We start from the raw sequence: 16,689 nt of genomic DNA on the forward strand, positions 1-16,689 counted from the left end.
TCTGAGTTTGAGGCCAGCCTGGTCTACAGAGTGAGTTCCAGGACAGCCACGGCTACAAAGAGAAACCCTGTCTCAGAAAAAAAAAAAAAAAAAAAAAAAAAAAAAACCAAAAAACAAAAACCTATGTTGAGGGCTAGGGATAATGAGGCAGAAACAGATCTCTGTGAGTCTGAGGCCAGACAAGGCTACGGAGTAAGACCCTGCCTCAAAAAATAAACATACGTAAGTCCAACTATGCTCGGGGGCTGGCAAGATGGCTCCATGGGTACAAAGCTCTTCCTGTGTAAGCTAACAACCTGAGCTTGAGCCCTGGACTAGAATGGAAGGAATGAGCTGTGGGTGGGCAACTGTCTTCTAGCTTCCCCACACATGTTTTAATGTATGCTCTCCTGTGTGTGTGTGTGTGTGTGTGTGTGTGTGTGTGTGCACGCGCACACGCACACATACAAATTAGATCTAATCAAAGAATCAAATCTCTGTTCAGAGACTGTGAGAAGTGACCAGTGGTAAGACATGTACTTACAATGTGGCGAGACTCTGGGTGTCCTCCTTCCCAACAGTAATCTGATGACATGCCACACTCCTACTGAAGGGAAACTGCGTGAGACGGTAACTCAGTCCTGGATCAGCCATGGCCTTGGAAGATCCCAAGTTTATATATGATAAATAGCATTAACTTAGCAAATATGTTTGGGTTTCATGAGTGAAATTTGGGTCTTTTTAATGAACTCTGAGCAATTTTCCCCTTGCAATGCTGAGGATAGAAACCAGGGCCTCGCACATCCAAACCAGGCACATTCCACCCCAGCCACACCCACAGTCCCACCTCCATTGCCACTGATCTCAATTTTGAAAATAACATCTAGCCAAGAGTAGCAGGGATTCCTCATATACCCAGGAATCTGAATAGGAGGATGCTGTGATTTCAAGAAAGTGACACCTTATTTAAAGAAAGAAAAGGGAGGGAGGGAGGGAGGAAGGGAAGAAGGGAAGGAGGGGCACTATCACCTACCAGCAGGTAGCAGGCTCTTGGTTTAAACCACTCTGGTCTATGCACAAACTTCTAACATTCTTCTGGTGAAGGAAATAAAAGCTTATTTTTACTCCCTTGTATTTCTGAAGTTACTAAAACATTGCTGGTAAAGCTAAGTCTATTGGTATTTACTTTTTTTAGCAGAGAAAACAGATAAGAAAAAAAACTCCCAAGACTGGGAGAGGTTCCAAGGAAGTTGAGACTTGTTTTGTTTTGTTTGTTTGCTTATTGATGTTTGTTTGTTTGATACAGTCTCACTACACAGCCCTGGCTGACCTGGAACTCACTACGTAGACCAGGGTAGCCTCGAACTCACAGAAATTTGCCTCCCGAGTCTAAAGGCATATGCCACCACACCTGGTTTAAGATATTTTTAACACAAAGAGAACTCTAGTTTTCAAGCTCCAGGACTGGAAATGTAGCTCATTGGTAAATCAAGCACTTAGCAGCATGTGTAGGGCTTCACTCCAATCCCCAGTGACATACTAATGAATAAGTAATTAAATAAATAAATAGCAGTCCGACCAAAGCATCTATCCCCTATTTTCTTCTCCTAAAAGAATGCAGCCGGGCGTGGTGGCGCGCATCTTTAATCCCAGCACTCAGGAGGCAGAGGCAGGCGGATTTCTGAGTTCGAGTCCAGCCTGGTCTACAAAGTGAGTTCCAGGACAGCCAGGGCTACACAAAGAAACCTTGTTTCAAAAAACCAAAAAAGGAAAAAAAAAGTGTGCATTTGTATCAAAGTGTGTGGGACTGGGAGGGTAGAATGTGTGCATGCCATAAAGAGCATGCAGGGGTCACAGGACCTCTGGAAATCAATCAGCTCTCTCCCAACAGCGGGACCTAGAGATGGAATGTAGCGTGTCTGACTTGTGCAGCAGGCACTTTTACCCAGAGCCCTGTCCTAGTCTCTATAGAAGGTTGTTCCATAAAGCATTTCCTTAAAGAGACAGTATACCCGTGGAATTGAAAGGCACTAAAGTATTTCTCGAAAACTAAAATAGTATCATAATAAGTTCAAGACTCTTGGGTGTGCCACGTTATCAATGGCTCATCTACTTTCATAACCACTAAATACACTTCTCCGAGACAATTTCAAGTGTTCTAGGACAGCTCCAGTAACGCTTCTGAGCTTAGCTAAATTTAGAAGCAAGACTTTAGTAAGTCACTGATAGCTAGGCAGCCAAAATGCAGTCATGAGCACTTCTAAATTAACTCAAAAAACCTGCCCCACGTCTTACAAAGTTTGTTCCTTGAAAATATCCAACTATTGTCAGTAAAGTTCTTACAACAGGGCATTAAGTATTATTTAGAAATAATTTGAAACCTGTTCAGGGTAGGTAATTTTAAGAATTCATCAAAATGCTAGACTAGAACACAAGTCTGTAAGAAGGAACAAGGTAACTAGCCAGCTAAGCCTGAAGTTCAATCATCTATAGCAGACCTCACACAACACCAAACACTCTCTCAATCACAAAACAACTCCAATAATCTACACAGACTAAAGCCATACAAAATGTGGGACAGCCACAATAGTATTAAAATCGAAGCACCTAGAATCGAAACAACATGTTCCTCAATAAACAATAAGTCAGTAGTGGCACACGCCTTTAATCCCAGCACTTGGGAGGCAGAGGCCAGCCTGGTCTACAGAGTGAGTTCCAGGACAGCCAGGGCTACACAGAAAAACCTTGTCTTGAAAAAAAACAAAAAGTATAAAAAAAGAATAAAAATTGGGGGCCAGTAAGATAGTTCAGCCATGGAAAGTGCTTGCTACCAAGCCCAAAGAACTGGGTCAGAGTCCCAGAACACAAGGTAGAAAAAGAGACTAAGCTCTAGCAAGGTGCGCTCTGACGGCCATTCACACCCTTAGTGTAGCATATACACACTGCTTTTGTAGAGAACCTGTGTTTGGGTCACAGCTCCAGCTCCAGGTATCTGACACTTTCTTCTAGACTTCAAAGCGTGCACACACGCACACCATATTCAAATTCTTTTTCTTTCTTTTTTTTTTTTTGGGGGGGGGGATAGCCCTGGCTGTCCTGGAACTCATTTTGTAGACCAGGCTGGCCTTGAACTCAGAAATCTGCCTGCCTCTGCCTTCCGAGTGCTGGGATTAAAGGCGTGCGCCACCACGCCCGGCTTAAATTTTTTTTTTTTTAAAGACAGGTTTTCCTGTGTAGCTCTGGCTGTCCTGAAACTCACTCTGTAGACCAAGCTGGCCCTGAATTTAAGAGATCCGCCTGCCTTTGCCCCTTGAGTGATGGGATTAAAAGTGTGGGTCACCTCTGACACCATCACCACCACCACCTAGAAAAAAATAAGTATTTTCTTTTCTAAAAGAGAAAATGAAAACAAAGAAAAGCACAATGTTTGTTACATGCTTGTAGTCCTAACACTCAAGAGGAAAGGCTGGAGGACCAGTTTTTCAGGGCTATCCCTCAGCTACAGGACTGTCTTAGGATTTCCAGAGGTACCACGACCAAGGCAACTCTTATAAGGGCAACATTTAATTGGGGCTGCCTTACAGGTTCTGGGATTCAGTCCATTTTCATCAAGGCAGGAAGCACATCAGGTTCAGACAGGCACGGTGCAGCAGGAGCTGAGAGTTCTACATTGTCATTCAAAGGAAGCTAGGAGCAGACTGTTTCCAGGCAGCTAGAAGGAGGGCCTTTAAGCCCATCCCCACAGTGACACACTTTCTCCAGAAGGCCCCACCCCTACTCTAACAAGGCCTTACCTCCTAATAGTGCCACTCCCTGGGTCAAGTACATACAAACCACCACAACAAAAAATTAGATAAAAACAGAAGACCCGGCAGACATGTGGCTTCATTTAACACCCTAGACACTCAGGGTGCTGCTGTTACAAAGCTAAGCTAACTCATCTAGTGTGCATTTTATACCACCCAATGCAGACTGGGCTCAGTGTAGAGTGGGTGCAATCCTAATACCTGGAGGCTGAGAGGAAGGTTGTGAATTCAAGGTCAGCCTGAGAGCTACTTTTCTTTTAAGAAAGGAGAGTATTAGTGGCACACAACTTTAATCACAGCAACCAGGAGAAGAGGTAGGTGGCAATGAGTCCCAGGCCAACCTGGTCAATAGAATGAGATCCAGACAACCCAGTTATACATACTGAGACCCTCACTGAAATAAACAGCACACACAAAAATTAAAAATAAATAAATAAAATGAAATGAAAAACAAACAAAAAGGGTTGAGGACAAGCATAGTAGTATCCATCTTTAATACTCACAGGAGAGGCAAAGGCAGATGCAACTCGAGTTCAAGGGCAGCCTGATCTATCTGGTGAGTTTCAGAGCAGCCTGGGATACACAGTGAGACCCTGTCTCAAACACTAAAAAATACACCAACAATTTCAGCACTGCCAAAGAAAAAGTAGTTGAGGCCAGTCTGAGACATAAGCAAGACTGTATATATCTCAAAACAGTAATCAGAGAACCCCAAAGGCTCAGAAAGCCCGGCAGGGTGGCCAACGTGGGGGTCCCCAGCTACCACCTGGTAAGGCAAGAGGCCTGAAGCCAGTCTAAATGGTACATCAAGGCTCCAGGTCAATGAAAACAAAGCACCTCCAACCAAGCCTAGACCAGAGAATGACTAGACTGGGTCACCCGCAGACCTAAGAAAAACAATTCCTTCCTGCTGGGCCTTTATTGCCTACAGAAGGTGGGAGAGAAACGCAAGGGGCTGCACTCACACAGGCTGCAACTGGAATAGTAGCCCAAGGCCAGGAAGCTCAGCAGCTGGGTGAGGAGGCACAGCTGACAACTGTCACCGACTGCCCTGCTAGTCAACAACTTCCCATCCCAACTCCAGAACAACTGAGAGCATGATGGATCTCTACAGGAAATCAATTAAGTAGTAAATTTCCAAGTAAGAATCATCAGGTCCTCCGGGCATGGTGGCCCACGCCTTTAATCCCAGCACTCGGGAGGCAGATGCAGGTGGATTTCTTGAGTTCGAGGCCAGCCTGGTCTACAAAGTGAGTTCCAGGACAGCCAGGGCTATACAGAGAAACCCTGTCTCGAAAAAAAAAAAAAAAAAAAACAAAAACAAACAAACAAACAAAAAAACAAAAAAACAAACAAAAAAAGAATCCGGTCTATCAGTCACTTCTTTGTGCTAGGTGAGGCCCTCAGTAACAAACTCACCTGCATGGGTCTATCTGATGTAGGGGATTTTACAGCAACTCTTCCGAAAACTGACAAATTTTTTTTTTAGATTTTATTTATTTATTATATGTAAATACACTGTAGCTGTCTTCAGACACTCTAGAATTGGGAGTCAGATCTTGTTAAGGATGGTTGTGAGCCGGCTGGTGAGATGGCTCAGTAGATAAGAGCACCCGACTGCTCTTCCGAAGGTCCGGAGTTCAAATCCCAGCAACCACATGGTGGCTCATAACCATCCGTAACAAGATCTGACTCCCTCTTCTGGAGTGTCTGAAGACAGCTACAGTGTACTTACATATAATAAATAAATAAATATTTTTTTAAAAAAAAAAATGGATGGTTGTGCGTCACCATGTGGTTGCTGGGATTTGAACTCAGGACCTTTGGAAGAGCAGTCGGGTGCTCTTATCCGCTGAGCCATCTCAGCAGCCAGTGTGATCTTCTCTAATAACCTCTCATTGTCTAGAGGTACAGGACACTTAGTAATGAAGGACCTGCTTACTGTCACTACATGCATCTGAATTTGGTTTAATTGTTTGTTTTCATGTCTGTACTCTCAGAAAGCACATAATCGTGACGGCGTGTATGAAGAGCAATGGAGGCTGTACACGCTAAATGCTTTTTTCCTGAAAAGTCCTAGAGACATCAACATTGATGAGGTGGGCGAGACTTTTATAAACTTTCCAGTGAGGACTTGAGATTTACTTAATTTCAAAAAAGTTATCTGGCCACAGGAGAAAGTATAACCTCACTTTCTTTGCATTCTCCAATTAAATTATTCTAATAAGAAATAATAAAATCATTTGACTTTTAATGTATTAAGATGCTGTACATCGTTCCAAATCATCAATTACATTTCAAAGCCAAACATTCTGCAAACTTTGACGTAAACCAGAGGCTTGACTACAACGAAAAACTGATCCCAAAAATGGATCAAGAAACCTCTGAATTTTTAGTAGAACCAGCTGGGCTCTACCATGCACTCATGCCAATGTTTCTAGCCCTTGTTTAGGGAGGATTACAAGAGAGGGCTACACAGGGACATTCTTTGTAAAAAAACAAACCAAACCCAAGCAAGCAAAATGGAAGTTATTAGTGACCTACTGCCTGGAGAGCTGTCAATCTATGCCTTTTGAGTTTATGAAGGTCATGTCCACGAACACACCTTCTGCTAGAACACTGGCCAGAGAGTGACCCCCAGCATCCAGACTACTGGAGATGCCTGTGCTCGAGAATGAGGGGTTTCTCAACATCTTCTAGCACAGATGGAACTTGAAAGCACATTTGCACTACAAACTTAACAAAACCCAGTTTGTTTTCTATGAGCTAGGAGCCTGTCTAGAAGAGATTCATTTGATTCAAAGAATGGAGACAAACCACACACAGAGAGAGTGAGTGCTGGTGGTGCACACCTTCGGTCCCAGCACTGGGGTGGTAGACAGATGTCCAGCCTGGTCTACATGCTTGAGATCAAGTCAACCAGGTATATATCTCAAGACCTTGTCTCAAAAACAAACTACAGTGTATCTAGAAAATCACACCAAATTCCTCTAGTATCATAATTACCTACTAAATAACAGAGCTAGGAAGATGAATAATCACCTTAAAAGAACAGCACAAAATAAAATGTGCCTCAAGAAACAAGCATTGTAGATCTCAAAAGCTGTTTACACATTTGACAAATCTGGTTATCATAATCCCATAACAGGGACAACTTTCAGGAGTCAATCCTCTCCTTCTACCATGGTGTTCCAGGAAGAGACCTCAGCTCATCAGGTTTGGCAGCAAGCATCTTTACCCATGGAGCCACTGGCAAACTCTGAAATAATTCCTTACTGTTATCCAGAGACAGAGGTGCTGTTAGAGCTGTTCTGGCTGAGAATTTAGGGACCATTCTCTGGAACTGTCTTAAAGCAAGTAACCATCAGTCCAGGCATCGGACAACAGGACAACATAGTATCAAATGTCCCCTGTGAGATTAAGAACTAAATTATTAATAGAAACCATCAAGAAACTGAGCAGCAGGAAACTAGGAAAGTCAATTATAGAACATTATCTTCATGTATTATGTAACCACTAAAAATAATTAGTAAAATATGGAAAATACCAACTTTTAAAAGTTGTTTTAGCCAGGCGCATGCCCTTGGCACTGGTGCTCAAGAAGCAAAGGTAGGCAAATCTCTGTGAGTTCAAGGCCAGCCTGGTCTACAGAGGAAGTTCCAGCACAGCCAAGGCTACACAGAGATACCCTGCTCCAAAAACAAGAATGAATGAATGAATGAATGAATGAATGTGTGTGGTGTTTTCCCGCAGGTGTTGCAGAGGGACTATGGGGTTCTGGAGATCAGGCACACTGACTCTGTGCATGTTAGGCATGCTCTTTGCCACTGAGCTCCATTTTCAGCTACCTGGTGTTTTTTTACTCACATACAAACCCACATACACGCACACACATGCATACACATGCTTGCCAAGCAAGCCGCACAGGTAAAGGTCAGGGACAACTTTCAGGAGTCAATCCTCTCCTTCTACCATGCTGATTCCAGGAAGAGACCTCAGCTCATCAGGATTGGCAGCAAGCATCTTTACCCATGAAGCCATCTCAACAGCCTATACTTTGCAGTGATAAAACTTAGAAGAGTTCTAAAATAGTAATACTAAAAGGGTTTATACAAAATTTGGAGCTTCCTATTTTTCCCCCCAAATAATGTAGGATAAAATAAGTTTAAATGGGCTGGGTGTAGTGGCACAAGCCTCTAATCCCAGCACTTAGGAGGCAAAGAGAACTCAAAGATCACAGATCTCTGTGAGTTCAAGGCCAGCCCAGTCTACACAGAGTTCCAGAACATCTAGGGCTACATAGTGAGTCCCTCACTCAAACAAACCAAAACTAAAATCAAATAAATAAGCTGAGCTCTGGGACAGGGTTTTGCAATCCTGAATTTGAAGTAACAGCAGACAAGCACTTACCAGTTTACTGGGTAGAGGCATAGGATTTAGGAGTTCCCCAACACTGCCTATGGTCCTGAATCATATTAGTAAAATTAACAACAGCTAGCCAATTACTGTCTACTATGTTAGTCATTGCTTTGAACACACTAATGAGTTAGCTCTTTTAAACTTTATGGTGGCCCTAGGAAGGCAGGTATTGTTATTCACATTTTACAGATGAAATAACCAAAATGCAAAATTGCTAAGCAAACTGTTCAAGATCCCAAGTTTAATTGGCTACTTAGTAGAAGAACTAAGATTCAGAGATTCAGAAGCTAGCCTGGAGTTGAGCTCTTTATAATACAGAGAAACTGTTGTTTGTCATTCCACATGAAGGAGGCAGTGAAATCGGAGAGTATTTGCCAAGTAGTGCAAGACTTTCCTCAGTCATCTGGGGTTTGTTTGTTTTTTACGGTCTCAAAGTTTTGAAAGTAAGCACAGACTATGGTGTATTTTAGTCTAAAAAAGATTTAAAGCCAGGGCTGGAGAGATGCTTGCTTTGTGGCCTGCTCTCCCTAATGACCAGAGCTTGATTCCCAGTACAGATGTTGGGTGGTTCACAACTCTAGAGAAAGCAGCATCCTCTTTTGGCCTTAGTTCCTGAGTCACCTCTACACCTACATGATGGGGCAGTCCTTCCCAGAGCAGAAAACACTTAAACATTCTTAAGGTCAAGACATCCAGCAAGAGCTTCAACCTACTGTCACCGAGGCAGGCTGGGAAGCAGCCAGGGGAGGCTGCCCATCGTCAGTCATTTCTTTCCCCAGAAGAGGAAGTGGCTCTCTCTCCCAGCTCCTCAAGACATGCAGGAACTGAAAGTTCATTCTCAGCACTGGGGTGGAAACTGACACTCAGCTGACAAAGTGAACAAGGGTCAGGAAGCTACTTGCCTTGAAAGAACTCAAATGGCAAACTGGTATCTTAGGAACTAAGCTGAGCACAGTGGCTCCTATCTGTAATCCTAACAGGCTGAGTGAGGCAGGAGGGACTGCCTGAGTCTGAGGCCAGACTGACTACATAGTGATTTCTGTTAACACACTAGACTACAAAATGAGGCAGTGTCTGAAAAAAAGAACCCAGTTGGCATCTAGGTACTTGACCAACTGCAATCCTGTACTCAGAAGGATGCCATAAGAGGAAAACCTCAAGTTCAAGTCTGTCTGCACTATACTGTGAGTTCCAGGCCGAGCTAGATCCCAGAACAAGACATTTTCTCGTACCTACACACAAAAAGCAAAAATAAGATGCAAAAAGTTAACAACTTTCCTGGTCAACAAGTGGACCAATGAAACAAGCAGATAGCTCTCAAAAGATGACAGGAACAAGCCCCAAATGGTCAATAAAAATATGAACAATCCCAGCACTTGGGAGGCAGAGGCAGGTGGATTTCTGAGTTCGAGGCCAGCCTTGGTCTACAGAGTGAGTTCCAGGACAGCCAGGACTACACAGAGAAACCCTGTCTCGAAAAAAAACAAAACAAAACAAAAACAAAAACAAACAAACAAAAAGAACAAATATTATTCAACTTCACCAGCCATTAGAGAAATGAAAATTAAAACTACACAGCTCCCAGCTGTCAGAAGACAGTCCTCTTCTGGCCTCCTCAAGCATTGTATACACATGTGGTGCAGACACACATGCAGGTAAAACCCTCATACAGAAAATATATTTAAAATCTAAAAGAGAAGTAACAATAAATGCTTAAGATTTTTTTTTTTATAAAGGGAAACCCTTTATATACTTCTGATGGGAATACAAACTACACCAGCCACTATGGAAACCAGCATGGGCATTCCTTTAAAAGCTAAAGCAAGAGCCAATGAGAAGACAACTCAGCAGGTCACTCAAGCTTGGTGTCCCAAGTGCAATCCCCAGGATTCATGTCAGAAGGAGCAGACCAACACACTAATGCACTCCACACACAATGAAATAGAGAAAGAAAGCCTGAGGATGGAGACCTGACTCGACAGGTGTTCTCCCTCCTCCAAATGCACACTAAGACACACTCATTCACACACCATATAAACACATGAAGACAATGAAAAATTACAAACTAAAACTAAACAGACCATGTGACCGAGCTGCGTCCTTCCTCTCCTACGTCCTTGAGACTCAACCTCAAGCTCAGAGGTCTGTGGCTGGTGCTCACCACAGCATGAGCACAGCAGCCAAGCCATAGAGCCGACCTAGGTGGCCAATAAGAGAGTTAAGAAAATGTGGCCTGTGTGTGTGTGTGTGTGTGTGTGTGTGTGTGTGTGTGTGTGTCTGTGTACAAAAATAGACCTTTTTTTCCAGCCAAAGAAGTTATATGGTTTGCAGGAAAATGGGTGCAATTGTAGGTAATTATATTAAAGGACTTAAGTCAGTGTCAGAAAACCAAGTACCAAGTGCTTTCTCTCATTTGTGGGCCATACACTGTAGAGATACAAAAACCATACACACACACACACACATATACACACACACACACATACTGATGACATAGAAGTAGCAAAGAACATGCTAGAGGAGGAAAATACGCTCCCAGCACATTATATACATGCGTAAGAACAGCTTTCCATTACATTGTATAATAATAAAAAAAAGGCAGGCACAAGAAAAGGTCTGTTTATCTGTCTGTCTGTCTGTTTGTTTGTTTGGGACAGGGGTTCTCTGTGTAGCCCTAGCTGTCCTGGAACTCACTCTGTAGACCCGGCTGGTCTAGAACTCAGAGATCCACCTGCCTCTGCCTCCAAAGTGTTGGGATTAAAGATGTGCACCACCTAGCTTAATTTTTTTTTTTTTTTTTTTTTAAAGAACAGAAAAAGTACTTAAAACACAACACTCTAGTTTAGCCAACACTACCCACAGGTAATCATAAATGGATTTCTCAGTATAGGAACACTAGAATTTAAAACAGCCCTACTTTCTATTTCCTTATAACTTTTACTCAAATACCACACAGGAGATGCAGACACCAGTAGATGCCAGGCAGAAAGCCATAATGTTCCCTTTAGCATCTCTCATAGCACCCTCCCCCACTCCTAACAGCCAAACCTACACAGGTACTTAGCTCACACAATGAAGACCTATACAGGTACTTAGCTCACACAATGAAGACCTACACAGGTACTTAGCTCACACAATGAAGACCTACACAGGTACTTAGCTCAAACAATGAAGAGTGGAGGATTCCAGGTTTGGGCCTCTTCAGCTCCCTAATAAAGGCACACGGGACTGGTGGCAGGGCTTCGCGTGTAAACGGACTTGCCAGGACACTGGTTAACCTGAGCTTGAGCACCAGGATTCACACGACGGAGAGAAAATGACTGACCTTCATAGGCACACTAAGGCACACAGACCCTGCCCACCCCCACCCCCACAAATAAATAAATAAATGTCAAATTAACAATCTAAGCGAAGAGGTTTTTAAAGGGCCTTTCCTCTCCTCAATCCCTGTAATTTCACAGCCTTGGGCTGCTTTGTACCTCAGTACAGTAATGTGTTTTTCTTGCAGAGCTGCTGAATAGAGAAAGTAGTTTGTTTCTTCTCCAATAGCAAAGGCAACCAACCCAGAGTTTGGTTCAAGGCGTGTTCAGAAAATGTAACCCTGAACCATACAAGCAGCAGCAGAGATGGGCAGATGCTCAAAAAGCAGAACGTAAACCCAAAGCCTATTTCTCAAGCCGTTCAGGAAGATAGTAAAGGTAGGGAGTGAATGCTGGTTTCCTTCTAGAACCAAGGAAGGCAAGTAGCAACTCTAAGAGAATTCACACAGAGGTCTGTGGACCTAAAAGGACCCTTGGCTCCCTACCCAGCAGTACTTGAAGCACATACTCATACATCCCAACACGGCAGGTTTATGTGGGCCAAGGCTAAACTACAATACAAAGAGCTCTTCACACGCTGTACTTTACCACTGAGTTACAGCCCCAGTCTCTTCCTCAGGGCCCATTTCCAAGCCTCTGTACAATGATGGGAAACTTAAGCACACTCGTGCAAAGGTGTGAAGCTTGCAGGAACAGTCCTTTCACTCAAAGCCCCAGTCACCCTGCTCTGCAGGCAAAACACAAGCTTACATAAAAGGACAAGAAAGGTGGATGGATTTAAAACCAGCCTGGGCAATAGAGATAATCTCAAAACAGAACAAGCAAAGAAACAAAAAGTAAAACAACAGGAAAAGAAGAGAGAGGACAAGTGTCTCCCTATGTCAATCAAAGTTTAAGGATCCATGCCACTCCAGTCACTTTTTAATGTGTCTGGGTTCACAAGAGCTATCAAACGACAGAGCAGTGCTACAGCTAGCTTACTCTTCAAAGGAAGGAGAAAACTGTGTGTTTTACCAACAACCCTACCCAGAGCATCTCCCTCCTCTTCACGAAGCTATCTCAGAACTATGAGACAGAGGGCAAGCACTGTATCAACACACACATTCACATTCATTCTTGCGCTCTCATTTTTTGGAGTACAGCCACAAGATTACTAACAAACAGCTAATGGCCACTGTTCAAAAGCAATACTGCCATTATGACTTCATATCCCAGTTATCTACCAAATATGAAAGACTCAAGTGTATGGGTTTTTCTCCCCAAACAGAATGTGAAAGTAAAACATGCCTTTAATCCCAGCACTTGGGAGGCAGAGGCAGGCGGATTTCTGAGTTCGAGGCCATCCTGGTCTACAGATGAGTTCCAGGACAGTCAGGGCTACCCAGAGAAAGCCTGTCTCAAAAAACAAAAAAAAAAAAGAAAAAAAAAAAAAGAAAGTAAAACATGAATCTTCTGATTCACCTTCTTCATCATAAACACTCCCGGGAGGACTTGAACAACTTGCCAATCATTTATGATCTAGGTCTAGGACAAACTTAAGACAGTCATCAGGGAGTGCTGTTGCTTAGAGTTCCTGGTTTTAACTTGTTGATCCAGTGTTAACAGGCAATAGGATACACTAAGAAGAATATGAACTGCCAGCCCTGCAAGTTCAAGTTCCTGGAAGTTAAATGGGACCTTTATGAATTTAAGACAAACAAAAATAGTGTCAGGCATGGTGGGCCTCACCTATCATCTTAGACTATATAGTGAGTTCTGAGCAGTCCTGGGTTACAGAGAGACCATGTCTCCAAAGGGGAAAAAGAAAAAAAAAAAAAAAAAAAAAAATCAAACCAAATAAAGCAAAACTGGTTGTAAAGAGTTTTCTACAGGCTGCAAGTCTTGCATGCCTGAGTGAACAGCCTCATTATGAGATAGCACAAGTGGATTATGTACTGTACACAGTAACCAAATGACCTCTGTACCAATGGCACCATCACATAGTGGCCAACGTTCCCTCTAAATTCTACTGCCCTACGAAGCCAGCAACAGCAACTGGTGCTCAAAAACTAGGACTACTTCTCTTCTGTCCACCTCTCAAAGAGCTTTGTGTCAGCACAAAGGCTTCTACTCTGGGTTCTGTGAAGTTCAACTGACATTCCTAGCACAGGGAATGACTGCAGCAGCCCCATCATGGGGGAACTCCAAAGCCAAGCCCCCGGATTTGTAACAGTTTTAAAGCCCATTGCCTGGTGAATAAATGTGTGAAAAGTTCCTGAGAATGAAACATCCCATCCAGCATGGAAGCTCTTTAGACAAGAAGGTAAATAACTCAAAATAGCTGCAGGAAGTCCCTGAAACTGACCAGATATACTAGACCCTCCCTGGCAAAGTAAGAAAAAGAAGCTCAACCTCTGCTTCTCAGAGATTCAAGCTGACCTGTCAAGAAAAGGCTCAAGGAAGAAGAGCTCTAAAAAGATTGAGTCCAGACCAGCTGCCTGGAAGAGGTTTAGGCCAGAGTCACTTGGAAAAGACTCTCCAACCTGTTGCGCTGCCTGCAGGCTGTGCAGTGAGCTCCAGGTTTCCCAGCTGTTGGGAGCTGTCACCCATGCTGGGGTGGGACCTGATGACACAGCTGTCTTTGAGTCATTTCTGCTCCTGTAAGTAACCCCTCACCCACATTCCTGTAACTCACTCCTATAAAACCCACTGGCTCACCAAGTTGAACTTTATGGTGTCCATACTTTAAGTCTGTTGTGAGCTCCCTTCTGGGCTGGGTGGCCATGTGTTGCAGCTCCTGAGGAAAGCTTTGTCACACAACACTCCGTCACTTTGAGCACTGGGGGCAAATGTTAACTATTGATAGGTTCACATGAGTCTTTATACTTCTCCCTAAATCATGTTTTTTTCACTTTCTTCCTCCATAAATAGAAGAGTGTCACTCAGGGGTAGTAAAATAGCTGGCAAATCCCAACAATCTAGACTGAGGCTCAGAGGGAAGAACAGCAGGACAGACACAGGTTTCTCTTCACTTAAATTCACATACTTAGACATTGGTCACCCCTATAAAGAAAAATGACATCCAGAAGGGCAAGGGTAACCTGCTCCAGCCAACTGAGTAACTCTCCATGTGCTGGAGGGGGGAGCCAACGCTCCTGTCAGAGCAGGGCTCAATAAGCTGCAACTGTGACTCACTTCTAAACTGGATCAAATTTTTTATGCAGTTAGATTTTAATGTGCAGTCATTGTTCGAACTCCTCTAAAGAAAGCTACAATCTGATGTGTATGAGGGCAAGGTAAACACAATAATGTAGAATCCCATTAGTTTGTTTTGTTTTGTTTCCAGAAATAAGCTGCTGAACTCTTCGGTGAGTTTGGGCATATATATACTCCCAACCTCTCTAAGCAGCTTCTAATCCACTAGGGTCCTACCACAAAATGCAGATCCTTCTGACTATGCGGTTTTAAGATTAGAGGAATACTTTAAATAAAAAAGAAAAAAAAACACATTTAGGATTTTTTAAAATCCCATGTTTGTATTTTTAATTCAACTTCACAAGGTAAGCTTGCCACTCAAATCCCTCTCCTTTGACTTTTCCTGAATCAACAGAAAAACAGACATTCACACAAAGGCAGTTAAGGACGACACATCACAGCGACTCTCTTATGTCACATTTGATAACCCACTCAGCAGCTACTGCAAGCTACCCCAGTCAGAGCCGATGAGAAACGCTGAAAGTACACTGACAGAGGAGCAAGCGCAGCTTCTTTGTGTTACCACAGTGAGGGAAGGCAGCCAAGCCTGAGAAGCAAGCACAGGAGCTCTTACCTTAAGGATGTCCCCCCTTTTGAAGCTCAGCTCATCGTCAGCAGTAGCTTTGAAGTCATATTTGGCGATGGCTTCCATTCTGAGCGCCCTCAGTGCTCAGCAGCCTGAAGCGGGGGAGGGAACCTTCCCTGCTGAAGAGCCTGGGCTCAGCCTTTCCTCTTCTGGGGCTATTCTTGCACACTGGGACACACAATGCCACCCTGGATCAGAAGAGTGATGATTAAGAGAAGTGGCCAGATCGAAGGCAGCCCCGCCCTGCCAATTGGCCTACACTCCCAGCCCCCACGCCCCCTGGCTCCGCAGAGCTCAGCCCCCTCCTCCTCCCTTCCAGGCAACAGCTCTCCTTCCTCTTTTCAATCTCAGCCCCAGGCGACTGACAGGTCCAGCAGCCAATAGCAGCAGCTGCTTACGCTATGCCAGAATGCACTTCCTCTTCCTTCCCGCAGGGTGTAAACTCAGGAGCCGGCCAGAGACTCCTTCAGTCAGTCTCAGCCTTTCCTCCAGCAGTCCTTCACACATCTCCTGCACCCAAGGCAGTTCCTGCAGTCCACTTAAAGACAGGCCCCCTGAAGGTAGGGCCACTCCTTCCTATCCCTCGCCACCAGCTGATGCCCTGAGAACCAAGATGTTCCCACTCCCTGTCAGAATCCACGCAGGACTTGGGTTTCGAGCAACTCTACTCTTTATTGAAACTAAACCTTGATATGTTCTCACGAAGTGATGAGAGAGCAAGCCTGGAACCTTTTGAATTCCACTGACTGCGATACAATGAGCACCAGCTTCATTCACGCCCAACTTGTCATCTGGTCACAGAGAAAGACAGCTTAGCGGTCTTTGCTGGGGGGGGGGGGGGATACACTCTTGCACAAGATACCCAAAATCTAGGGTCTGCTTAGTCCTTCAGACAGATGGCCTGGGTTTAACATCCAGGAACAGCCTGCCTATGCCTTATTTTTACCCATCGAAAGAGCATGGCTGAAGTTGTCATTTATATTTAAAAGGAATCAGTTTCAGCGAATCTGGAGGTGGAATGGGTTACACAATGTAGTTTCAGCTAGCCTGGAACTCCTTATAAGTACACCAGAGTGCCCTAGAATTGAGGTGATCCTCCTTGGTTCGCCCCTGGAGTGCTGAGACAAGTACATACTATCCCACCTCAAGTATCTTCTCTGGGGACAGGTAAATACAGGCTGGTGCCAAATGGTCAGACCCCAGCCTCATCCTGTTCCCCTCACATAAATGCCTCCCTCAGTCTGAAGATTCCCACATCGAGTAAGCAGTAGGTGGACAACCCTGCTACTTCTCTACAGTGATCCCAGTGACCCTGAACTGGGACTGTATGGTCATCTCTACAGTG

At 44.0% G+C, this 16,689-nt stretch overlaps 1 protein-coding gene across 2 annotated transcripts in view; it reads right to left on the reverse strand.

Annotated features, from left to right (window-relative positions):
- Grb2 (growth factor receptor bound protein 2) overlaps positions 1–16,689 on the reverse strand; it is a 68,789-nt gene that overhangs the window by 43,098 nt on the left and 9,002 nt on the right. Inside the window, exon 2 of one of the 2 annotated variants that reach the window (XM_021211618.1) lies at positions 15,333–15,532. In XM_021211618.1, the coding sequence (XP_021067277.1) occupies positions 15,333–15,410 (78 nt within the window). In that variant the 5' untranslated portion in view covers positions 15,411–15,532. Of the gene's footprint in view, positions 1–15,332; positions 15,711–16,689 lie in introns of those variants that run through there. The other variant, XM_021211619.1, reaches the window with a different exon arrangement.

Source organism: Mus pahari, chromosome 14, assembly GCF_900095145.1.
Source record: "Mus pahari chromosome 14, PAHARI_EIJ_v1.1, whole genome shotgun sequence".
NCBI lineage: Eukaryota > Metazoa > Chordata > Mammalia > Rodentia > Muridae > Mus > Mus pahari.